Raw genomic sequence first — 26,630 nt, 5'->3', positions numbered from 1 at the left:
TATTTCAAGTATATTTAATTTAAATAAATAATTAATTTCCTCAAATGGGGATCGTACCCCACAACCATTCGATTTTACAGTCACACTTCGTGCTGCACCACAACTGGCCTCTAAATATTTATAGTGATTGAAAATTAATTTTTAATCGAATTATTATCGTAATATAGGTTTGGTTAGGTCAAACAATGTTTGCTTATGTTAGAAATTGATGAGTTAGCTGGTCATCATCGCTAAGGTTTGCTTACCTTTGCTAGTCATTAGCAACATTGACTGTTGTTTATATAAGGTCCAGTATAATTATATTAATGATAACTGGCTTAACCACACTGTACTAGTTATGTTGATTACCATTATTACCATGCTGTTCCGATATAATATAAGAAATATTACCAGGCTAGTCGTGACACAGAGGCACTAGCATGCAATGTAAACAAAGCAGGTTGTGGGTTCAATTCTCGAGGAAATAAAATATTTAATTATTTTCATTTCCTTGTTCTAGCTATTTGGCATGGCGCGGTATTACGTTCCGTCACTCAACAAGTGAAGATCAGAAGTGTCGTAGGGGGTCGTGAATGTTTTAACACTAGGTTCCCAGGTTCCCTCTATCTACACTGCTATGTGCATAAAAATATTGTATTATTTAGAATCAGCGATAACTATATATCCTTATTTACATGTTGAAAATATTCCAATACAAGTATACGTGGTAAAAATAAAGATTTTTATTATAGAGACACCCGTTATCACGTAATAAGTAGATCGTAAAATGGAAACTCGCTTGGATATTTATTTTCTTGATAACAGTGATTTTACTATAAGCTATTGCATAGTAAAACTATTCTAATACAAAACGTAATATATGTATATTTTTATACTATTTTTAATACAGCTATAGCAATAGACAGAGAATAAAAGATCTAAGAAGAGGGACGCTAAGATACTCCGTTTCTCACTTTTCACCCAATTTTTGAGTCATTGCATGTTGAATGGCGGAAGTCAACGCTGCGCTTTGTCTTTTTACCAGTGCCAGGAAATGAAGCCATGACTAACATGATTACTGTCAGACGCTGTGCTGCTGCACCACGACGACCTTAATTTTTACCAGAAATAAAATTTCACAATTTTACCAATAATATATCTTTAATTTTCCTCTTCTGTTACCGTTACCTCTACCTATATGGATATCCACTTGATACGGCAAAGAAGATCAGACACTTTTGGAATTACTAATTAGGTTTACGTTATGTGTACTTGAGTGTGTGTAGCTGAATAACAGCGCAGTACGTGAACTCTTTTATAATTCTTATCTATGCAGACGAAATCACGTCTTTAAAAGATTGGTATTTTCTTATATGTGTGTAGCATATAAGGGTAGGCAGAGGGAACCTAGAGAAATATTGGGGTAAGACATTTCGTTCTCCATTTTTTGCACAGACATTGCATATTCAGTTGCGGAATACAATGCCGTTCTCTGTATTCTTACCAGAGCCGGAAATAAAAGTAGTTCATGATTCCTCGTGGAAACCGAACCTATAACCGTTACGTATACAGTCAGATGTTATCCTAATACGCCACAACGGCCCCAATGAATCTTTTCTGGATTTAGTTGCATAAATTGTCAATTTGTAAAAATCAAAGACCGCTTCATTTCTCTTATATGATAGCCAAAAGAAAATCTATATCAAAGTAATAATCTCACCGACAATAGTAGCCAGGATGATTAGAGCTAAGACAACAGACGTGACCGCCATGAGGACGAGCGACGTGACGTCGGTGGCGGTCGCGTTGTGACTGACGCTCAGTGTCCCGTTGCACCCCCATGTCACCGCGTCCACCCACGAACAGTTGAACCACTCTGTTGTAACTTCATCTGGGGAAAGAGAAAAACAATTCTACTTCAGAATATTATGAGAAGCCATTTCAGCTAGCTAAGCTTTATAGTAGTACTTCAAGTAAAAATTGATTTTATTACTATTATTTTCATGTTAAAATTCCACCACTATTCCAATAACTTGAAAATGGGGAACGAAATTGTTACAAAGGACTTTGCTGCAATATTAGAAAAAAAAAACCCAAAAATCTAATACAATTTCGGTATTGTTTGTATTCAGAACAATGATATACGGATATAATGTATGACCAAAATCGTTAGAATAGGCCCTAACGCGAGCTGTATGTATGGACTGAGTGCATGTTTCAAAAAACTATTTTCAATGGTGTTCTCGAACAATAGTCAAAAATTGCCATTCACAATCGTATTTCTGAAAGTTTGTATGAAACAAATCACAGTGGTGGTTAGTTTTTTTGTAGAAAAACGGTTTCTATAAAAGTTGGTGTGATTGGTTATCTTTGAATTAATTACTCTGTCGATTATTTTATAAAACTTCTACGATATTAATTTATATACCATATATTAAATAGATCAACACGCAATGCCTCCAGGATTCGGCAGAAAGTGGGGAACGGAGTGTCTTAACACTAGATTCCCTCTGCCTACCTTGCTGTATGCGGGATAGAGCGTGAAGCTGAATTAATTTAATTTAACGTTTTTTTATGTAGCACTTTTATATATATTTTTCTAGCAAACCACGCGGGGGCGGCTTCGTCCGCTTGAAATTATTGTTATATTATTGTAAATTTAAAAAAATTGTAAATAAACTGTAAATTTTGTAACATGTTACAACTATATTGTTGTAACGCCCGCAGACAACGTTCAACGTCCGCTATATCTTTAAAAGTATGTGGAAAGTGGTGGTAAGTGGAAAGTGTGGGAATGGTCTAAAACCCAACATATCGTTCACATAAAAGTAAAAACTTAAGAAGCACAAGTTTCTTTTATAACTTTTAAACTTTACAGAACAAATAAAAACTGTTAAAAGGTCAAGGACAACATATATAGTATATGTAATAACATACAAGTTGTCATATAGTCCATATAAAAAATGGTTACACGAGAACTTTCCTGAAAGCTATTTCATTCTTTATCGTTCAAATCCTATTAAGCTCCCTCTCAATTTACTTTAACCGCTTTATTGAACACTTAAAAATTTATATCACGGGCCAATGTAATTGAAAATCTAAGCCTTGTTTACGAAAATTAAATGTTGCCACTCAAAAAAATAAACGTACCTACCGAATTGACAGATTTTATTAGTTGGCAACATTTTATATCGTTTGAAAGCTGTTCTAAGTTCTATAATTTTATACTACAATTTTTATTTTTATTTTCGGTTGGTGACATTAAATTGAAATTCTATCAGACATAACAATATGATGTAATTTAGCTTCCTTAGTTAACTTAGTATGTACTTATACTTACGGAAAAAAAGGATCTTTACAGAGAGAAACTAGTGCTAAGTTCACCCATTTACTATTTTTTGTAAAATTATCGAGACATTTCATGTTTAGTGACGGACGTTAATACTGCCAGGTTAACGCTGCCAGAGCGGAATTAGGAAAATAATTTAAATACAATTATTATATATATATCCGTGTAGGAATATATTTCTGTGATGGATTAGAATCCACAAACACCGCATTTACAGTCTTACGCGTTTACAATATTGCGCTAAAATTAATTACGTAACATAAAAATTATGACTGAATCAAAGGTTAGGCAGGCAGGTTCTGCCTGAATAGGCAATAAAATTCTGACCTCTTTGGACACAGTGTTGGATGGCGGAACTCAACACCGCGATTCTCTTAACAGATCGTGGACATTGCTTTAGATTTGAACACCTTCCAACTGCATTTTTATATAGTTCACGATGCATATATTATTTTAAAAGTATGCAAACGTAATAAAGCTCAATTAAAACGAGTTTAATATTTTGTTGACCCATATTTGTGTACGTTTAGATAAATATCTTTTAGTATCATCGTTTATGGAGGCCGTTAAACTGACTCTTTTAGAGATATTGGCTACTTTAATGTTTTATTATATCCACACCGAGCATTCAGTGGGATACTATAGATTTCTTCGTCTGTTTGTGTTATTAAAAGCTTCTTGTGCGTTCGGATTACCTGATGGTAAATGGTCACCGTCCACGACCCCGTGTAACACCAGAGGAGTTACAGGTGCAGTAGTTTCCCTACGTGTCATACTTTGCCATATTGTTATACTTGCTAGTTTGGTGCAATTTCGTATTATATTTGTTTAGCTTCACGCTTTATTAGGTCAGGGTAGCCAGAGAACGGAGTGCCAACACATTTGCGCTGGCCACTTTCGTCCTTTCGTCTCGTATTCTGTGTTCAAACTCGTCATAGATGTCATCCGACCCTCGTGTTTCTTTATACATGACCTTCCTCCAGTATTATCGAGCTGCTTATTACCACTCACTCTCTTTTTATAAAACCTTTTTGCCATTCTTATTTCTATATCTATAATATTTGCTTAAAACTTTGCAGACTTTTATAATATATTGTGAAGATACAGCGAACTACAAGTCGGGACTCATTTAAAACTGTCCTATTCAAATACAACCATCAAAGGCTTAATTATAACGAGTTTTTGCTCTGAAATTCGTAAAACGTGAAGTAGGTACTAACATATTCTAAAAAGGTAATTAGAAAACAATGCAAGAGACTGAATATACACAGAGTTGGAATATAACAATACAAATTGTATATACGATGTTTGTGGGTTGGATTTCTATTGCTTATATATTTTCTCAAGGCCAGTCTTGACTCAGGGGTACAAGCGAGTATAAAATATAAAGGGTTCTGGGTTCATTTCCCTCTCAAGGAAATTGTAATATTTCTCTGGTAACGAATCAAAGCGTGAGTTCCTCCACAGAACAACCGTATGTCTCCTCAATTTGGCGGAAAAAATGAGGAAAGGAAGTGATATTAATGGAAACGAAATATCTTAACATTAGGTTCCTTCTGTCTACCCAGATATGTTCGGGGGTAATTGCAAAAGTCCAAAATCTTATTATGAAAATAATTCATTTACCTGATTGGGAACCGAACTCAAACGCTTTACCACTGCACCAGGATGACTCACTATAATAGAAATGTGTTGATTATTACTTACCAAAACACTCAAAACGGTGGAACGTACATGAGGGTTGCCCGTGGGAGATCACTTATAGGATAAGGCCGCCTTTGTTATAATATCCAGTATATTATGTATAATTGAGCTAAATTCTATAGAAATAACAATTTGTTCTAAATCCAAAGAGATAAATCTGTGCCCTGGTTAGAAGGGGATTACCATCGAAGTGCACCAAATCTTACTTTAATTGTGTCCATAGAACATGGACTATCGTAGACATGACGTATGCAATAACATAAATAATGACAATTTAAGAAATTTGTGACCTTTAAAAGTGCTATAATTTTATGTTAGAAACGTAGAAATTGTTTGCTTATTTTCTTCTTGAAGAACCACTCTTTTCTTCTTGTTAAGAGGTAGTTTATTTCATCAAAATATTGTCTATTTATTATTTCAGTTGATAAGAAGATCATCCGTATTGGAATATTATTTTTTTCTTCATATGACAGCTTTCTCAGTATCATATTTTTTTATATTTTACTAACAATAATTAGAACTCAGAAATTTAAATCAAACTCTACAAATATTTCTATCATATTGTCACTTCCATTCACTGTTCTAAGCGAAAGGCAAAAGATTACTCTAATCGTCCGCTCAGGTCGTAAATTACTAGTCAGATACTAAGTTAATTCAAGTTGATCCAAAATCTTGAAACACTGTCTGTGTAACCTTATACCTTCAACTAATTATATAGCTCTCGTTATAAATAAGAAAATACAATTTTATTTATAGTTATTTGGATTTCATATAGTAAATACTGATTGATATTAGGCAGTTTTGTTAGGGTTTTGAAAAATATTTGAATATCACAACCCAGTCTTTTAACACAGAGATTTCTTTGGCTGCTCTACTATATTTTCGGGAAATACGTGAAGTAATTTGTCTATTGACAAAATATCTACTACATATATCAAATATTTTAAAAAAACGTCACCGGGTCTGACTGAAAATGCGGATTCGAATTAACAATATTAGTAAAGATTCAAGTCTTAATTATATTATTACTAGTATCTCAAATATATTTTCATTTTAGCTACCTATGTAATAAATCACAAGTATTAATAAGCACGTCGTTAACGGTTGGCTTATTGGAAATTATAATGATATATAATAGTAATTATACATAATTATACCATAGAGATTTATTTACTTTGTGATGTAATACCGTATATAATGTTAGGGAGGTACGATGGCCTTCCTAAGGCGCAGGCACCTGTGTGTGACTGTATGTATGCGCTACAGTTATGGGTTCAATTCCTACTTTGAGAATATGCACGCTACATCCCGTATACGATAAAAGTTTTTGCCAAATAGCGAAGAAATTAAAATATTAATAAATAATAATTCATTCCCTCGAGTGGGATCGAACTCACAGTCGTCACGTTACAGTCACACGCTTGATGGCCACGATGGCCTCAATTCGACTTTTCTATTTATTCCATGAAATATAGAGTAACCTTTACACGATTGATATGAAATAGAGACTATGTTTGTATTAGCGTACGTGACCAATATTCCGCAGAGATCACCCCTCGAATTCGTTTAAAATAATCAAAAAAGTTGTATTTCTAGAAGTTAGAAAAATAACGTAGAGGAAAGCACTAAAATTGTGGAATACCACTTCAATTTATGAAACACTAGCTGTCAAACCGGAAACGGAGTATAGATATATCATACGTTAGATTCCCCAAGGTAGTGTATCTACACTTTTTATTATGAACGTCAAAAATGTTAAAGTTTTTCTTACGTTGATGATAGTGCTGTTATGTGTACTGGTAATTCTTGGCATTATGTTCGACTTAATATATACGATATATATTTTAGAAAAAGAGGGTCGTAAACGAAGGACGGAGAAACCGAAATCTCGAAACTGGGTTCTGGGTTCGGATAAAGGGTGAGGCAGAAGTAAACATTCTCCTAGGTGAGGTTTGAATCTACTACCATCGTGCTTACGCTCAGAAGTTTCAAAATGTTGGGAAACTAGAAGACTAGGAATCTACATATTATTTTCCTTTACTTCACAAAAATATAAAAAAATATATATGAAAATATACCGCAGAGGAAAACTGAATACATGGAGAAAGTTTGTATTTACTGAATACGCAATTTGTGCATGATTCAATTATAAAGTGCAAGACTCGGTAGCACGATATTTCACTTTGATTCATCTTGTTTAATTTTGTTCTCGTGTGGTTTCTTGTTTTATCATATATGTATATATATATATATGATAAAACAACATGTAGGGAATTATAAGTAAAATAAAAAAAAAACAGGGTGGAATGAGTTATTATTTATTTAAATCTTCGCTCTCGCAACAAGGCAAAAGGGCGGCGTTGAATACCGCTACATTATCATGCAATGCCTCAAAACAGTAATTATTTTTTTGCTAATAATAACATATAATATTTTTTTTTTTATTGACAATAGTCAAATAATAGATTTTAATAAAAGCTAGGTTCCCAAGTTCCCTCCATCTACCCTACCATGTACGGGATACAGGATAAAGCTAAAAAAGAATACTTATGGATATTAATAAAATATATGCCATGAATAAATTGTATATACCACAATTTCCACATAAATATTTAATAAACCTTCACACAAACAAATAAAAGCTTAATCTGAACCAAACTGCAGCTCACAATAATAAATACTGGGCACGGTGAATGACGGCGCATATTTTAAATTCATTAAGAAATTGTCAGCATTTGTGGCCAGTGGAGTGTGATGTCACAGAGCTAAGAGTAGATGAGAGGTGGCATGTTATTAAAGGAATATTTATTTATATTAGGCGATACTGGCGTTGTATGGCTTGGAATGTCTTGACACTAGATTGGCTCTGCCTATCTAGTTATATATATGCGAAATTTAGGTTAAAAAAGATTTTTATGAGAGAAATTGTATTGTATAATACAATTATGAGATTAGAATTATGAGACACATTAAATATTTTTATGTAAAATATTGACATGATTTAGTAAGGCGTTGGTGTTAAGTTTTATTAGTTTAGAAAAAAAATCTTTTATTTCTATTTATTTTGTATATATCATATTTTTACGCAATCAATTTGTAAGACTCTTTTTCGAAAAAAAAAATCACAACATTTTCAAGGCACTTCTACAATATTTCGATACTCTGCCTCCAGTCATAATTGGATTAAGGACGCACCCAAGTTTCCCGAGCATAGGCAATAAGCAACCTTTTTATATTTTTTGTTCGTGCTCTTTGCATAAGCAAATGCTTAGTGTTAGCGTTTACAAATACGTTTTTGTAATTCAAACTTTATTTTAATGTATATTTTTTTAGTTTTTGTATGTATGTTAAGTTTCATTTATAAAATACTTTAAGAATTTTATTAAGGAGTATGTTTATGAATTAATTTAAAGAAAAGTTTAATTTTTACAAGCTTTTATTTACTTAGAATTAATCTGAAATAATACATAATTTACATAATAATATAGTTTCATACGAAAACAGCTATATGTAGATTATCTCATAGAGCGCAGTAACCAATCAGCTCATTAACAGTACAAGGCTTATCACAGCACTCCGAAACCACCTGCCTCTTGCTCCTGTCTATACTGTGTGCTCTGTGGGGTGAGAGCCACTGCCAGCTCATGTCCGATACGACATTATGATGCATTTCTGATCGTTTTATCAAATTATTGTCACATAGGAGCGCCAATGCGGATGCAAGTCTTCTCCCACAGTACACTTGCCCAAAATCTTGAGAGGAAACCATTTCTCCAAAGACGACGAAAGTCAGAAATAATAATGTTGGGATTTTCATGTTGATGTGCTGAAGCTACGTGAAGTTCTGTGCTTCAAAAGATGCTTACCTGAGCTTTTATACTTGAAAAGATTAATCGATATTCAAATGTCGATTATAGGCATACAATTCATTTCCATAACACCTAAAAATAAAAAGGATGTGTGGAAGGGATAACATATAATTAATTTCTATAACGTTTACAATGTGACGCGTGTAAAATTGAGTCGATTTAATGTGAAACTTCGAGTAATTCACATATAGGGAAAATTGAGTTGTCATGACATATTTAGGTCACCTTGGATGAGCTTATCGAAGTAGATATAACAGAATATTAATGAATCTTACAATGTATAAAAGCTTCAACAAATATCATCTAAAGCACATACCGCCGGATACACTCATCCTACGAACATGAAGATTCCAACTCTACTATTTCTGGCCATTGTCAGTCTTCCAGCAATTGTATCATCCCAAGATTATGGCGAAGTTTACTGTGGACGAAGACTTTCTTCTGCGCTGGCACTTCTCTGTGATAACAATTTAATAAAAAGATCGGTACATCAAAGCATTACCAGCGACATGAACTGGCCATGGCTTGCGCCACACACGGCACACGGGCTGGGCAGGAACAAGAGGCAGGTGGTTTCTGAATGCTGCGACAAACCTTGTACTATAAACGAGCTGATGTCCTACTGTGCATATTAGGATCGCGGACTGATAGCCTGACAATTCTTCTTTATGTAACATAAGCCATTTATGAAATGTAGAATAATTGTATATCCATAAAAATACTCAAAACCTGTAAATATTTATTTATTATTTATTTTTGTATGCTAGAGTAGTATAGTAGTTTAGTATTCTAATTTAGTAATGTAGTACAAATAGGCAACTAGATATAAATGTACATAATATTTAAAATTTGTATTTATGGTGAATGTATTATATTCATATTATAATAAATTGTTTTCACTCAACTCTTAAAAAATTGTTTCATAAATTTTTATCTAAACCCCTATTAACTTTGTACTAAATTTCTCTTTTTTATTTCTATTTTGTTTTAAAGTGATTTTTTTATAGTCTTACGAACGAAACGACCGGACGAATAACTCAATATCACGCCAAACTATTTCTATGATTCTTTTTTATTGGAATGTATCCTACATTTCAAGGATAGTTGGGTGAAAATTTGGTTAGGTTCTGATTACGAGATCCGCTTGAAATTGAAGAAGTCGGTTTTTATATGTTAAAAAATATAATTATTACGTATAAGTAAGGTAGGTTAGCCTTCTTATATGTAAAAAATATCCAGCTAAAGGAAAATTGCGACATTGTATTTTATTAATAAAGTATTTTGACACAAAGAGAGATCTTTTTTCTATACAGCCTATCCTTATTAAGTCTTCCACCACGGGCGGAGAGTTCGACTACGTTGAAATCCCAAAACTTAACTTCATTCTTGTATTCTTACAAATAAAAAATTAGGCGGATATGACCGAGCGAGCCAATAGAGTTGGAATGTACGCGCTCAGTTCGAGTGAGCGAAGAGAAGTAATAACAAAATTAATTAATTGTTGATTAATAAATTATTTGTTGATTAATGAATTAATTTTTGATTAATGAATTATTTGTTGATGGAAGAATAAATCTATTTTATTTGTTAAGTTCCCGTTTCGCTTCGCCTAAGCATTTCTCTTTTCTCATTTCCCTTCGAAACCGGGATACCGAATACCTAAAGAAAAAAAATAACTAAGCTACTTACCACTAGAGTCGTTGAAGCCGAGTGTTCGCGACGCGTTCATGATCACCTGTCGCTCGTGTCGCTCGTCCTCCTGCAACAAATAAAGGTATGATATAATGTTAATAAATACATCAAATAAATAAATGAGCTTCACGCTGTATCCCGCACACAGCAGGGTAAGCAGAGGGAACCGAGTGTTAAGATATTCTGTTCCCTACTTTCCGCCGAGTTTTTCGAGGCATTGCGTGTTGAGTGGAGGAAATCAACGCCGTGCTTTTGCTTTTGTGTCAGAGCGAAGAAATAAAAATGTGAATTTTGAGGCGGAGCTAAAAACAATAGTACCTAATCATCAAAAAGTTAAATTTTGTTTGGATGATTTTTACTTTCCAAGAAAATTGTATATAAACATACATACACCTACGAAATAAGGTAGGTAGGTAAATGTGACCATTCGAATTCAGGCAAATATACTGGTTAGTCCCAACTACAAAAATGTCCTCATTAATAAGTAAAGTTAATAAGATTTGCCAGTTACAAAGAAACCAAAGCTATCGTACAATTTAAGGAAAAAATCCAATGGCATTGCAGCAATGACGAAACTTGTGAAGCAAACTTCAATTTATTTCCACATAAATTTTCTTTGCACATCCAAATGTCCATGCAAGCGGGAGTAACTTTTATTAATGTGGACTTTGAGTTATATATGACTTACTCGTATACACAAGTTGCTTATAAAAACCCTTTTTTCCACATAGGGTAGGCAGAGGGAACGTAATGCTAAGATACATTGTACCCAACTTTCTGCTCAGTACTACAATGTCTCGTATTTGGGTAAAAATTGGCGAACGGAGTGTTTTGACACTATTTGGCTATGTAGAACGTCAAGATATCATACAGAAAGACATGCGTGTGACTTTTAGTGCGACGGTGATAGTAGTAGTAGCACGGCGTTCAGTTCCGCCAGTCAACACACAATGCTCGAAGCAATTCGGCGGAAAGTAGGCAACGAAAATGTTTTATTAGGGCACGAAGAGTCTTAACACTAGATTCTCGGGTTCTCACTGCCTACATTGATATGTACGTACATATGCTATGTACATTGCTATGTTGGATATAAACTATCCAATATAAAAACATTTTTTCAATTCGCACTTGCAGTTCCTGAGATTAGTGCGTTTAACAAAACAAACTGTTCAACTTTATAATCTATATATATATATAAAAGGACTTGTCCTCACTGACTGAGGTAAGACGCACGCACAGCTGTAACCGCTGTGCGTAGAAACGTGAAACTTGGACAGATGTTTACTTTCGTAATCTGGACATCCACTAAGGGATTTTGAAAAATTTTAACCCTAAAATGGTGAAATAGGGGTTGAAAGTTTGTATGGATTTTTTTTTAAATCTGCACCGTTTTTATAAAATTGTAAATTCAGACTCTTAAAAATATTCAATTGAACACGTGTTTCACAGTTTTTTAGATTTTAATCCCTAAGGGTGCCAATAAGATTTTGAAAGATAATATGAAAAAAATTTTAAATCGCCACAGATTTTTTTAAAGTTTGAAATTTAGACTCTTAAAAATATTTCATTGAACACGTGATTCATGGTTTATTAGAATTCGCCCCTAATCCGCAAATAAGCAGGCGAAGCTGCGCGCGTCCGTTAGTATTGATATAAAAGTAAAGATACTATCTAAAAGCGCAACAATTGCGTTAAACACAATCAACTAATGAAATAAAAGAACACTTTATCAAGAACAAAAAAATCATTTGTACAAAAACACGTTCCCAATTATGTGAGATTGACGGTCTAATGCCGATAGAATCAACTATTGAACAACAAATGATTGAGTGATTGAGAGGATTGATGGGCCGGTCCTTTCATATTCTTCTACGCGTTAATCTTTTGAAGAACTAATGATTTTTGGTAGCCTGATATATTGTCGTGGGGCAGAGGCCATGCTTGCATGGGTTCGATTCTTACTCGAGGAAATTAAATATTTACTATTGTCATGTCCTCGCTCTCGTGACAAGGTAAAGCGTTGAGTTTCGCCATTCAACACGCAATGTCTCCAGAATTCGGCGAAAAGTGGGTAACACCAGGTTTCCAAGTTCACAGCTTGAACCTCGCTTAGCAAGTTAGGCAGAGGTAGGTTCCCTCAGTGTAAAGTCAATTCGTTTCCCAATAAATTATTTCTACAATTCTACTTTAATATTAAAATAAGTAAATATTATATTCCAACATAAAGTATCTTAATTAACACTTATTCCTTTTTAACTATCAGTATTTAACCTTGTCGTGTATAAATTAACTTCACTCAACAGCTAATGTATGTCTGTATGTTATATCTATATAGAGTCTCTCTAAGAGACAATGGCACCCACGAGGCTGTCAGTGTATGAATGTGATGACATTTACGAAAGAGAACTTTTGTTTATGCGAATATATATGAAAATCTAATATTTTGTACGTATATTGTAAATAATTGTTTATTTTGTTAAAAGCGAAGTCTGTGTTTTACTGGTTTTCTTTTTTACATGTGTATGTGTGTTTATAATTGTGTAAAGTTGGGTCTTTTTCACCGTATAATGAATCGAGGTTCCTTCGTATTTCCTTTTGAAATTCCTTTGTATTTTATCCATACAACGTGATATTTTGGCAAAGTAATTCGTGCTCAATTAGCACGCTCGGAACAACGAATTCAAAGAACTGAACTGAACTGTGCTTGTTTATCACTTGATTTAGAAAATAATTGGGGCTGTTGTGACAGTGGGATAGCGTATGACAGTGACCGCAACAGTCGGCGGTTTGATTCCCACTTGGGGAATTATTTTAATTTTCTAGCTTTGGTGGATTGTGATTTCTGGCTTTGGATTACATTTTTAAACATGTATTGTCTTTAACCATTTTTATACCTACTCTGGTATATCATATATACAGCGTTAAGTTCCGGTACTCAACAGCTAATATCATATTCCTCATAATTAGGGCGGATTGTGGGAAACGGAGTCCTAACACTGACTCCTTTTTTCTTTTTATTTCTCTTACTCGATATCGAACCTACATTCCTCGCTCACTTTCTTAAAGAGAATGCTCCCAACTGCTCTATAAATCATTTAAATTAAAATTTTAAATCACTTTTGAAAATTAATGTTGTACAAAAGTTATAATTTTACATAAAAATAGTTTTGTAACGGTTTGCGGTTCTGAAATTGGAATTAAACGCGAACTCATTTCAACTGCATATTACACAAATATTGCAAATTTTATGCAAAATTTAAATTTTTGCAAATTAATTTTAAAATTGTTGGGCGGAAAACAATGTTTGTTATAACAGAATTGTTGTATTGTAGAAAGTAACAATGTTGCCGAAAAATCAAGAGTCACTTGAAATAATTAGGTTGTCTGCATTTCTATTATATTTCTGTTTTAGAGCAAAGTTTTGAACTGTCACTCTTTTTGTTTACCGTTTATACTGAGCAAGAGAGGGTAATGTGTTTAACTTAAGCTTCATTATTCTTATTATTAGTCACCACAGCGACAGCTCGCCATTTTATCTAAATAAAAACATACACATTGACTAATTGCTTCAAGTGGGATGTTTGATAGGTTCAGGTTCAGTTCAAAAATGAGTTTTCAGTTCCATTCGTCATTTACCATTTTAAGTAACAATTTAACATATATAACTATTTAACTCAAATTTGCTATCTTTTGCTATATAATGCCCCCCCATCCCCCCATATAAGACCATCAATTAAATAGTAGAGCTATGGTTCCAAAATGTATCGTCTTATTAAATACTGTTTTTACTAATAACAAAGGTAAAAAAACTGTAAAGGCGGTTTACGGTTTAATTTTTCAAGATAAGAAAATGTTTTGTATTTCTTTCTCCGGAATTGGAATCGAATGCTCAATCATCGCAGTATACAGTAGGACACCAGACCACTACGGTCTTATATACTTCGTGATATAAAATATAATACATTTAATAAATAAAACAATATCATACTTTTATTGGAAATTGATTAAAAAGCAAAGTAAATAAGCGGCCGTAACAATATGAATGATATTTTATACAAACAAATGAATAATTTTAGTATCGAAAAACTGTAAAATAATTGCTGAATAATATTTTATTGTTATTGAAATTTATATGACGCGATCATTGAGAAAATTTATGAATATTGACAGAAAGGTTAAAACTAATAAATAAAATAACTAACACGTGTAGCAAATTGTATTAAGCAATTTTAATAATTATTAATTTATTTTTATGAAACGTGCGCAGAGTAGGGTAAGAGGATAGGCAGAGGGAGCCTAATGTTACACTCTTCCACTTTCCGTCGAATTCTTGTGACATTCTCGTTGAATGGCGGATCTCAACGCTGTGGTTTGCCTCGTTACCGGAATGAGGAATAAAAATATTAAATATTTAATTCCCCCCAATTGAGAATTGAACTCTCAACTGTCGCATGCTTGTGTTCCTCTGCCTCGACGGCAAAATTATGAAATATATGCCCAGACAAATCTTCGGCAAGCAACTAGTTTTAGGTAAAATCACGAAAATCCAAATAAAGTATAAACGAAAACGAAACACAACGCTACTTGAAAGTTTATTTATTTTCCCAGATTTTTCCATATTTCTTTCATTTTCCATCGGTAATGGATATAAAGAATCTTCATTATGCTCTTATAAAACAAAGCACAAAGAGATCCATTAGTTTTTTCTCATCAATTTAATATTACGCCTTTTGCTTGCAACAAAAGGAATGACGATATTGTTTTATCTTTCTTTTTTATTTTCACGCCAGTTTTAAGGAAAAGATAGATAGATGTTTAGTTATTTACAGATAAATCACTTGATGGGTTACTTACAAGTTATACCTATTATAGTAATTTATGTAGTATGTTAGTAATCTTTTTTTTTTCAGATTCCTCGAGTAGGAATCGAACCCACAACCAGTCGCGTTTACAGTCACACACTTGTGCTTCTGCACCACGACTGGCCTCAATATGACTATCTTACTATCTTTTCTTTCTCTTTCATTGGGTCTTCCATTGGGAGATTGGTTTAATATGGTAATGCTTCAAGGTTAATATAAAAATTCACTGTTTCAAAACAATTTCAATTTAAAAAAGATGTTTATTATATAAGACTCTTTTAACGAACCAAAAAATTGGGCTGTGCCATGCTGCCGTAGTTTGGTTAATTTGGAGATTAGTTTCATTGTCATGGTTTTAGCATAATTAAAAAAACAAAACTATAGCTAGATGGCAAAAGTTAAGAATGAAACTCGGAAAGAATTAATTTCTGGAGCTTCTGGTTTTTCATTATTTAAAATTTTGTTTGCAAATATGAATAAAAAAAATAATCGGCGTTTAGTTCATCGCCACTCAACTTGAATCAATGTGATTCAAACTCGGGCGAAAATAGTTACTTCCTCTGTGGAGCAGACTCCAGGAGTACTCTGTCAAAAATACTGCATTTGTGTATAACGCCCCTGGAGTTTAGCGTACCAACGATGCTTATTTTTAATCGACTTCTGTAAAAGGAATTCAACTTTAATTTTTATGTTTGTTAACTCGGAGTTTTCGACTGGGTGGATCAAATTTGATGGTTATTTTTCTTATTTGAAAGCTGATGCTTTCCATGTGGTCCCTGCTGGACGGAGTGCCCTGAGACTAGACTTCCTGAAACTACACTGTTATATGCTGGGCTTGAAGTTGAAAAAAAAAACAAGTTAGGAAAACAATTAAGGATTTTGAATTCGAATCGGTAGCTTCATTAAAACCAAGCAAATTCTTCTACTCTTCGGTTTATGAGGTCTTCATAGCGCAGCAGCATATGTGTGCGACTGTAAATCTGACGGTTGTAGGTTCGATTTCCATTTGGCTGAATGAAATGTTTAATATTTTCTTTTCTCTAAAAGGCAAAGCGCATTGTTGAGTTCCGCCACTCAACACACCATGCTTTAAGAATTCTCCGGAAACTGTAGAACGGAAGTGTCTTAATCAGGTTAACCAATCATCAATCTGGCAAAACAAATGATCCTGTCCTGTCATCTACTCTACCCAAAAAACACTTAATGGCGAAACCTCCAGAATTTTCCACCACACCTTGACAGATGGGTTCTGCAAATTCATCTGAAAACATTAATAACGATTCAAAGATCGCGATAGTATATAAGATATATATACTATCTATCGACTTTCGATAAGTCCTGTAATACGTTACTGACATTTCGAATTGGACCGAAAAGTAATGGTGGCATTAATCTGACGTGTTCTGGCGATTCCTTTTTGTTTTACTACATACATATTTGGGGAGCCACTTCGGAAATAATTAGATCTATACTAATTTTATAAATCGGTTTATTCATCGCACTAATCTCAGGAACTACTAGTTCTTAATTCGGGGTTCAAAGTCAAAATATTTTTAAATCCACTAGATTTTTTGCAAGCATTTTTAAACAAATATAAAGGCTCACATTTCGGAAGGCACTTCTGCTAAGAAGAACCGGTAAGAAATTCAACAGTCAAAGTTCAAATAACATACCTTTCTATAATTTAGTTGTAAATATATTGAATTCACAACTGCCGTCCGATCATATAAATTATATTTCAAGTTTATTCGATTCATATTTATGTAAGAGATTTTTATATTCATTGCTATTCAGTTTTTACAAAAGATTTCTATGCATAGACTTATGCCATTTCTTACTTTCCTGAATATAGATTGCTTTGAACGTATTTTGTATTACGTTAAAGGAACTAGGTTAATATGTGATTTGGAATATGGTTGTTTCTATCAAATTTTGTTCAAGAAAAGGGACATGATATTTTTTCTTGTATTTTTGCAGATCCAAACAACGCTAGCTTCAGCATTTACTACATTGTATTAAAAGTCAAATGTTTTTTTTTTGTTTTAAGTTGTATCCCGCATATAGAAGGCAAATAGAACGTAATGTCCATCCCGTTACTCTCATACCGTAGACAACGTAGACGACGACCGTAGATGAAAGAGCAATGAAATATAAATAATTAATTTTCCCGAGTGAGCATCGAACTTACGACCGTTTATAGACAGACGCGCAGCCGCTTTGTCACGATGGTCTCAATTTGTATTTCTTAGTAGAATTTTCTCTTAAGGTATCACAGACGTGCTATATAGAAACAATGTATATAAAGATTTTTTATGCTGGAATATTTTGTGACTAATTCATTTAAAAATAGAGTTCAAAATTAAATAACATATTAAATTGTAAATAGAAGCGCGATGGTAATGGATAACCGTGAAAGCTTAACATGAGTTATTCAACTTCAGAATTTACAGCAAAATTTTTGGGATGAATAAACAATTTGTGTTAAGAAATATAATCTGTCACACGCCGATTTGATGATGTTGGGACTATATTATATTAAGTTTTTTTAGCTTAACCTTTAAGTATGGACGTCGGGTCTCACAGACCCATCTAGGTCTACGAATTCTACAAATCGGCCACTTCTTGGTGACCTCCGCCACTGAGTCGCTCAGTACCTTTCGTATTAATGACAAAATGAATGTAGATAGCAGTGGTTGTGTCTCTGGGTTCAAAACACGTGAGTATTTAACTTTCAAAACGGGACCTGGGTCTGTCAGACCCGACGTCCATGTTTCCCATACATAATGATTTCAAAACTCCATATATTTTTATAATATTACAAAATATACTTTAATATTTTAATTGTATTATTTGTATTCAAATGTTTTTATTGTTATATATCATATATTATTTTGCATTATTTGTTATATATTTTAGTAATATAAATATTATTTACCTAAAAAAGATTCATTTTTTTAGTTTTTATGATAAAATGGAAAAAAATTATCGACCAAGCACGTCAGGGACAAATATATCGGTACTTTATAATCAACATCAAACAAAAGAATTGGACGACGACATTTTATAAAGAAAATAGAACTTTATCAAATAAAAAGACGCGTTTCGTATACTAAACTACTCTAAGAATTGAGAATGACTTTGACTCGCGTTTCGCGATCTGATCTATCATTTATTGAACATGAAGCTAAAAAAATAGTTTTGGGTTCTTGAAAAATATATATACTTTGCCCCCATAAGATATATAGAAAGACAACACATACTTATGTTGACTGCAATCGTCCTGTTAGCCAACAATGTTGAAAGCCATTGTGTATCGATGTTCAATTGTACCTTATCTTGAGGTGTTGTCAAAATTTTTATTTTATACCATAAGATGTTATTTTTATTAATTTTTTTAAATTGTTAGTCTTTATATTTTGTTAAAAAAATATTTATTTTATTATCTATCTTTTTTTTATAGTATTATTTTCTTAAGAGTCATCCCATGTGGCCAAAGACTGAAATTGTGACTTTAAGTTACTTAAATCGTTGTGATGCGTAAAGTTTAATAAAAAGCGATTTTATTTATATTAATTTTGTTTGATTTGAGACTATTCATGTAAACTAAAACATAAAATTGTCTTCTTCCTTTAAAAAACAGACGGAATATGACCAATAAATACACTGGTCTGACAGACCCGACGTCCATATGTGTGTTATAAAAAAATCACGTCCATAGTTAAAGGTTAAGGCTCTTTCACGCACTTAACACTAGGTTCCCTCTGCTTACCCAGGCAGAGGGAACCGTGTTTAGACACTCTGTTCCCCACTTTCCGCCGAATTCTGGAGGCATTGCGTGTTGAGGACGCACTTAGCTTTCAGCCTGAATTTGGGGCACTGCGTGTAGAGCAGCGATGGTTAGCCCCATAATTAAATAGTTATTGAGGAAATAAATAAGTTTTCTGTTCTGCCAAATTCTGCCTTAGATACCTTATGCGGTTGATACACATTTAAAAGGGCACCCAAGTCCTATACTTAAGTCACAAGCCCCATACACTACTCTGAGCTTCTCTTCCTGCAACGTGATGGTCACTATGAATATTCTTTCTGACAACACTAGGAATTAGTCTTACAAAGATTTGATATGGTCCTAATCGATGTTTTGCACCTCGTCGGATTCGTCAATGTCAATTTCGTTTCATTTAGAAGCTTCTATTAAAATAAAATTAAGCCATTCAAATATCTTTAGTGTGCTGTATCTCGCATATAGGAAAGTAAAAAGTCGAAGGGGACATAGTGTTAAGGCACTCCGTTCTACACTTTCCGCTAAAGTTTAGACATTGAAGGACAGTTTTTCATAAATGAAATAATTCCATAATGCGAGAATTGAATCTATAACCGTCGTGCTGCTTCAAAAATGTATACTTGAAAATAAATATGAATTTTTCGTATATAATTTTAAGTTTTACTATAAATATAGCGGCAAACAAGGGCAAAAGCGCAACGATCCGAATTCGTGAAATTGTTGCCACGTTTTTGTTTCGGCAGCATAACGTTGAAAGCATAAATACGAAAGCAATTTCTTAAAATCTTTTGCAAATTCTTTACTCATATATCAACGATTTTGAATTTATATTTTTTTCAGCTTCACGCTATATCCTGCATATAGGAGGGTAAACTTTCGAGACTTTGCGTGTTGATTGGCAGAACTCAACGCTGTGTTTTTGCCTTGGCGTCCAGAATTCGGCGGAAAGTGGAGAACAGAAGGTCTTAACACGGTTCCCTCTGCCTACCCTGCTGTGTGCGCTGTAAGCAAGTAGCATTTTTTTTTAATACTAAATGACCTACCCTGCTATATGCAAGACATAGGGTGAAGCTACCAAAAAAACACACTAAGGTACCTATATCGACCTTACATCGCGTGGATTCGTTACGAATACGCAAGTAGACACTAAATGTGATTGTTTCTGTAGATTTCGGGACGCGCCCTCGAGACCGAGACGCGAGCACGAGTTTATTAATTTAACCACCACAGTTCCGAATGGAGAGCACTCAAAATAATTGTCTAGAAATTGGGAAAATCAACAAAATAGACGAGACGTCTCGCGAGATTCGTGTATTATCAAGGAAAGGAATTTTTGTATCTGGTCTGTATATTCGTATTGTGTTTGGCAGGTGTATGCGCCTAACAAATATGGGAAACGTGTAGTGGGATGTGTTTTTTTCTAACATAATTATCTTCTGTATTTTTAGCTTTGAGGATAATTAAAGGAACACGAATTTACAAACCACAGTAAACACTTATTGAGAAGTTAGTAGCTTATTCAAAGAATGTTGTCAATGTATTTCTTTTTATTTTTTTAGCCAGAAGCCAGAGAGAGCGGAATGCCATGTTCTACCTCTTTTGTCTCTTCATATTTACTCTTGCGAGGGTCTGCAATCCTTTTACGTGAGCTCCCTTCAGTATCATCAATACTGTGTTCTCGAAAAGCAACCTCGATATCTTTCTGCTCTTGCACCTTTGCTTTATAAATCTTTTTATTATTCTTTCGTTACTCTGTCTCTCAACGTGCCCTTACTACCAGAACACGTTTTTCTTCATGCTCACCATGACATCCTCGCTATTTGATTCCCTTGTGCCACTGCTATTTCTATTATTATTTAATATTTAATGATGATAGACACTAAATTCAGCATCCCATTAAGGTAGGTATCGACAAAGAAAAGATGTTTAATACATAAAAGGTAACCTTTTTTTTATTTTTACTCAAGTACATTGCATCTGAGAACGGTCTAAATTCCCATTACCCATGAATTTCTATTCTCCTATTTAATTCATGCTAACGTAATTGAAAATAGTAAGTCAAATTTATATTTTGTTATATTTACTTAATCTCACACAAACATTCGTTGAGCCAGTTTATATAATATCCAATGAAAAGCACACCCAAGTGTAAGAGGGATAACGACCAGGTACATGAAAGGAAGGAGTGCGGAAGTTGCTGAAGAGATCCCTTTTACCTTCGGACATCGTCTAATTGCTTATAGTGTGTACTTGATACTGATTTGAGAACAGCCTTAGCAAATGAAACCTAAGTAAATATTTGAATAGTATATACAGTTTGAATTTGAGGTAGTCGTGGTGTAGCGGCGTAACGTCTGACTGACTGTTAAAACAACGGTTGTGAGTTTAATTCTCTCGAGAGAGAGTGAATTATTTTCATTTCTCCTCGCTAGATAAAATATTTCTTTCGGTTCAACAAGTAAAGTTTCAAAAATTGGACGGGCAATAGCCTGATGTTAAGATGCTATGCCCTCTAATTTCGAGAAAATACGCGTATTATGCTGTTACCTAAACCATAAAATAAAGTAAGGAAATAAAAATATTAAATATTACATTTCCCTGAGTGGGATTCAAATGCACAACTTGTGCTTCTACACTACGACAGTTCCAATCTATGCTCATCTTACCATCAAAACAATAGAAAATATCCAAGCTCATTGATTTCTAAACGCAAAGCATGGTTCTAATTACACAAAACAGGGCATTAAAGAGAAGAGAGAGAATAATAAAGTTTTTAATGAGCGTAATAAAGCGGCGAAACGGCAGCGTGAAAAGCAAAAAATGCATCTCCCCAAGTTTCTAGGTCACCTCTGATTGAGTTCTATTATCTGCTATTTAAATTACTTAATCTGGATTTTTCAATGTTTTTTTTGTATTAATGTGGAAAAATTCTATTTTAGTTTGTTTTTTTTATTGAAAAGTTCGAAGGAAATAATAAAGTTTCATGTAATAACAATTTTAGACATTTTCTGAAACATAAAATCTAATCGTGATGATAGTGGGTTCAATTGCCACTTGTTCTAGTAGCAAAACAGGTCGTTTAGTTTCGTCACAAAAATTCGAATTTAGAAGAAAAGTTAGATAAGGAATGTCAACACTGGATGCCCTCTGTCAATATCGCTATGCATTAAAGCACCTTATTATTTTTTAGCTTCAACCTGTATCCTGCCCACGATTATCTACTCCGTTCCCTTTAAGCCACTTCCGTTCCCCACTTTCCGCCGCATTCTTGAGAGCCAGAACTCAACCCCAGGGTTTGCCTCATTACAAAAAGAAAATTTAAAATATTTATATATTCGAATGGGAATCGAACCCACAACCGTCACGTTTACAGTCGCCATCTTGTGTTCTTGCGCTACTAACACTAACTTAACAAACAATCTCCTTTGCCATATATATTATCAAATATTTACACTCATTCTACAGAACGATTTATGTACATATATTCCCATATTGATTGTTCGTGATATGTCCACAATTATTCCATTATGTTCCAAATTAGTTATATAGATACAATTGAGTCGTTTCAATTGTTTACAATTCTGTTATTTTTAAACGAAACAGGTGAATGATCATATGGTGTAAACTTGTGTTTATTTTTACAACGAGCTTGTTTTCTATTTTAATTTGGGTAAATTATACATATTAAAAACTTACTGTTGAAAAATATTTGCGTAAATTTGCACAATCGTTCCAGTTAGTTAGCTAAGCAGAAAGCTAAAATGTAATTGTACGGGTTCCTAACAGATTGTAGCACTAAAAGATACTTTCTTGACTTCTTTTTCTTATCAACAGAAATGAAACTAATATAATATTTAAACTTATGTATCGATTTATATTAAAATTTAACCAAAATATCTGTGGCATTACACGAACTCCTAACTAAAATATTATCATGTTAAAGTTACAATATAGTATGTTATATTGAGCTCGACATTCTTGCAAGTCGGTGCAAGCGTGCGATGTGAATAAACTGAAACATGTATAGCCGCTAATAAAGCCAATATTAAGTTTCACTTTGGAGAGATCGCTTATGTGCTACTATTATATATTGCTTTTACATCACACCTAGCTTTTGGTAATGTTTATAAAATGTAAAGATAGTTACGTTAAAGTTAAATAGGATAAAAGCGTTTGTTTTTCTTCTAGACTAAAGAAAACTTTGTGTTAATCTCCGTTCCGCTTTTTCCTTAGACAAAACAAAAATAAATTCATAACTATCTTAATGTATACTTATAGGTTCTTTTTGTACTAACATTATAAAACTGAAAATTTTGTTAGATTCACCGCACTAATCTCAGGAACTACTGATTCAAATTAAAAGATCTTCATTGTATTAAATAGTATTTTAGTTGAAAAAAGTATAAGTTATTTTATAAAACTATAATAACTTCGATGTTACCTACTGTACCTATGACTGCAGCTACTTCGCGCACGTAGAATTTATGACCAGCCAGCTAGGAAGTACGTGCTAATTTTTTTGTGCTTTACACCGTATTCTTGAGGCCAGTTGAATGACGCAATTCAATATAGTCTCGTTGCCTTGGGACCAGAGCGAGAAAATAAAAATATCAAATATCCATTCCCCCGATTGGAAATCGAACCCACAAACGTCGCGTTTACCCGCACGATTGTGCCCCTATAAAACCAACAAGTCATGTTATACTATATCATCAATACACACATTATGTATCTATACATATATTAGACGTTAGAAACAACGTAAGGTGTTAGTAGTTAATGAAGTGAATATCACGCGATGGTCTCACCTCATATACGAGTGTTTTATATATCGTGTTATATGAGAACACGTGACCTTATCGCTTATAAATGTTTGAAATAGTAATATAGCCTTACAAAGCTAAAAACTGTTGTGGCACAGTTGGGTAGTTGGTACATATAATGTTATAGGTTCGATTCTCACTTAAGGCAGCTTCACAAATATTTAGGAATAGCATGGGCAGGTATGCAGAGGGGACGTAGTGATAAACATTTCACTTTGCATTTTGGTTGGCGCCATTTTCTTTTAGAGCAGAGAAATTAATATTTAGTACATTTTTGAAAACCTGACGTTACGAACATTTTACAATGACGATTTTCTTGCAGGTAAAATAAATAATATCAATATCTTGACGCCCTCGTAGAACAAATAATAATTCTGAAATAATGTTTTTAGTCTGAATGTATTCGAATTCAAATCCATTAGAGAGAGAGAGAAAGAGAGAGAGGAGACGAATCGAGCCTGCAACTTGCGTCTAGACCAGACTAGACTGCTAATCTCCACTGTCCAAATACCTCTCTCTACCAAATGTGAAATGATTCTATTAGAGTCGACATGGAAGTAATTTATTCTACTGGTGGCCACCAGTGATTTAGTCTCCGAATTATGAGTAACCTTAATTGGTTCCCAACAATCCCCAAAGAACTTACATGTTGAATTACCCGCAGTTTCATTCTAAAAGTCACTCAGTAATGAAACACTAACATTTTTTTAACATAGACATAATCTTCATATAAAGTGCTGATATTAGAACACAGAGTGTTGTCTACCATATGAGTAAGATGCCAGAGATGAATAAAGATAAAAATAAGCATATAAAAAGACATGAGATATCAACAAAAAAAGTATTTCAAATACATACAACGTGGGTATATTTTAGTCGAAAAACACATATAAATCTAGCAATGAATAAAATTACAATATTTCGTGACACAATTCAATCTGTATGGTGATGCGTGCGCAAACAGTTATAAAAATAACAAGGTAGTGCTTCCTATTGTGACTAACAAAAAATAAATTATAAACGTCGAGGTGTGTTTTTTCAGTTGTTATATTTGAAATTGTTATTACTTTGTACGTGTGGTTAATATGATGGTTGTAGGTTCGATTCAAACCCAAAAAGACAAATGTCTCGAAAATTCGGCATAAAGGGGCAAACTGACAGACTTGGTTCTCTCTGCGTTGGCGGCCATTTGCGGGATAGAAATTAAAACTATAAAAACATTAAGTATAGATAAAGCCTTCCAAATTTAAGTGTAATCAAGAAGTGTTATATCTAAAAGTTAAAAAATAGTAAAGAAATTTGTCAATTATCTTCGTTCCCCAAATCCACAAAATTCTCAAGACATTGTCTATTGACTATCAGAACTTAACGCCGTACTATTTAATGCTTACGCCGTAATATTTACATGAAAATTGTATATATTTCAAAGCGCGGTGTTGAGTTAGAGACATCCCTATCCGCGAATTTACACAGATCAATTTTCAATCCAGCACATTTCTAAGTAAAAAAGGCAAAAAAGGGGAAGTTTATAACGACCCCATTTTATATATAACGCAAACATATTATACCGTTCGTTCACATAGTATCGTTTGATGAGGCACATTCCGCCTCATTACTCCCAGAACGTCAACTTGGTGAGTTGTGACTGTTGGATGTTTGTTGTAATTTCTGTCGTATTATACGTTCGGCTTGCCACTTTAATTGTATAGGGTAAATAAGACTAATATTGAACTGAAATAGTTTTGGGTAATAAGTTTGTTTTCTTTACTAGGGATGTCGAATATATGTATTGTTTTATATAATATATCTATCTTGTTTTCAGGAGGGCCTGGTCTTTACTAGTTTACATGTTACGTGAAATTTAAATATTATACATACGAGTATGTAATGGTGGTGGTAAGAAAATGCAATTAAGTAGCGAAATGTCACCTATTTTTACTTTAAATTCCAGACATAGCGTATTTAGTGACAGAACTCTTCGACGTGTTTTGTATTCAGGGTGAGGTAATGAAAATAATTTTAATATATCACTATGATATCAATATATTTTTTTTTTAATGTCATCTATTTTTTAACGCTATTTGAGGTCGTATTGGGACAGAGGTGTAAGGTCTTAAAGGGAACGGAGTGTCTAAACATTAGGTTCCCAGGTTATTTTTGATTTAAATTAACATATCCACTATTTACAAGAACAATTAAAAAATCGCTGAACCCAAACTGTTGTAGTGTAAAAATAGATATGCTAGACTGGTTAGATTGTCAGAAGCACAATGGGCTCATCATGTCTTATCATATTACGGTGAAAGGTCGGCTCTATCTAAATACCTCTTCTATCAACGAGGCTACCCTAAGGTTTTATAAGAATTATTTTAGTTATGTTTTTTGCGATCTTTTATTTATTGTTATATTTGAGTTTTTAAATTGAGAGTTTATTTTATAAATTAGTTATTATTTTTAAGTGCATTTCACTTCCGTTACGTAAATAGGATTAAATCACTGTGGCAAGCACTGGAACTGGAATGTATTTTTTTAAATTTATTCTATGAGAGGAATGTGTTATGTTAATAA

General features: G+C 33.4%; 1 protein-coding gene and 1 pseudogene across 2 annotated transcripts in view; one reads left to right on the top strand and one right to left on the bottom strand.

Moving 5' to 3' along the window:
* LOC146533749 (5-hydroxytryptamine receptor) overlaps positions 1-26,630 on the bottom strand; it is a 56,078-nt gene that overhangs the window by 11,685 nt on the left and 17,763 nt on the right. Inside the window, exons 2-3 of the mRNA XM_085194296.1 lie at positions 10,591-10,660; positions 1,700-1,870 (exon numbers count right to left, since the gene is read on the bottom strand). Of these exons, the coding sequence (XP_085050422.1) occupies positions 1,700-1,870; positions 10,591-10,630 (211 nt within the window). The 5' untranslated portion in view covers positions 10,631-10,660. The remainder of the gene's footprint in view (positions 1-1,699; positions 1,871-10,590; positions 10,661-26,630) is intronic.
* On the top strand, positions 9,209-9,816 carry LOC146533750 (bombyxin A-3 homolog pseudogene; annotated as a pseudogene). The gene has a single exon (XR_014878545.1). The product of XR_014878545.1 is annotated as a bombyxin A-3 homolog pseudogene (transcript).

This window comes from Heliconius melpomene, chromosome 12 (genome assembly GCF_056956725.1).
Source record: "Heliconius melpomene rosina isolate 202511_hmr_F chromosome 12, ASM5695672v1, whole genome shotgun sequence".
NCBI lineage: Eukaryota > Metazoa > Arthropoda > Insecta > Lepidoptera > Nymphalidae > Heliconius > Heliconius melpomene.
This window is presented reverse-complemented; position numbering and strand designations above follow the sequence as displayed.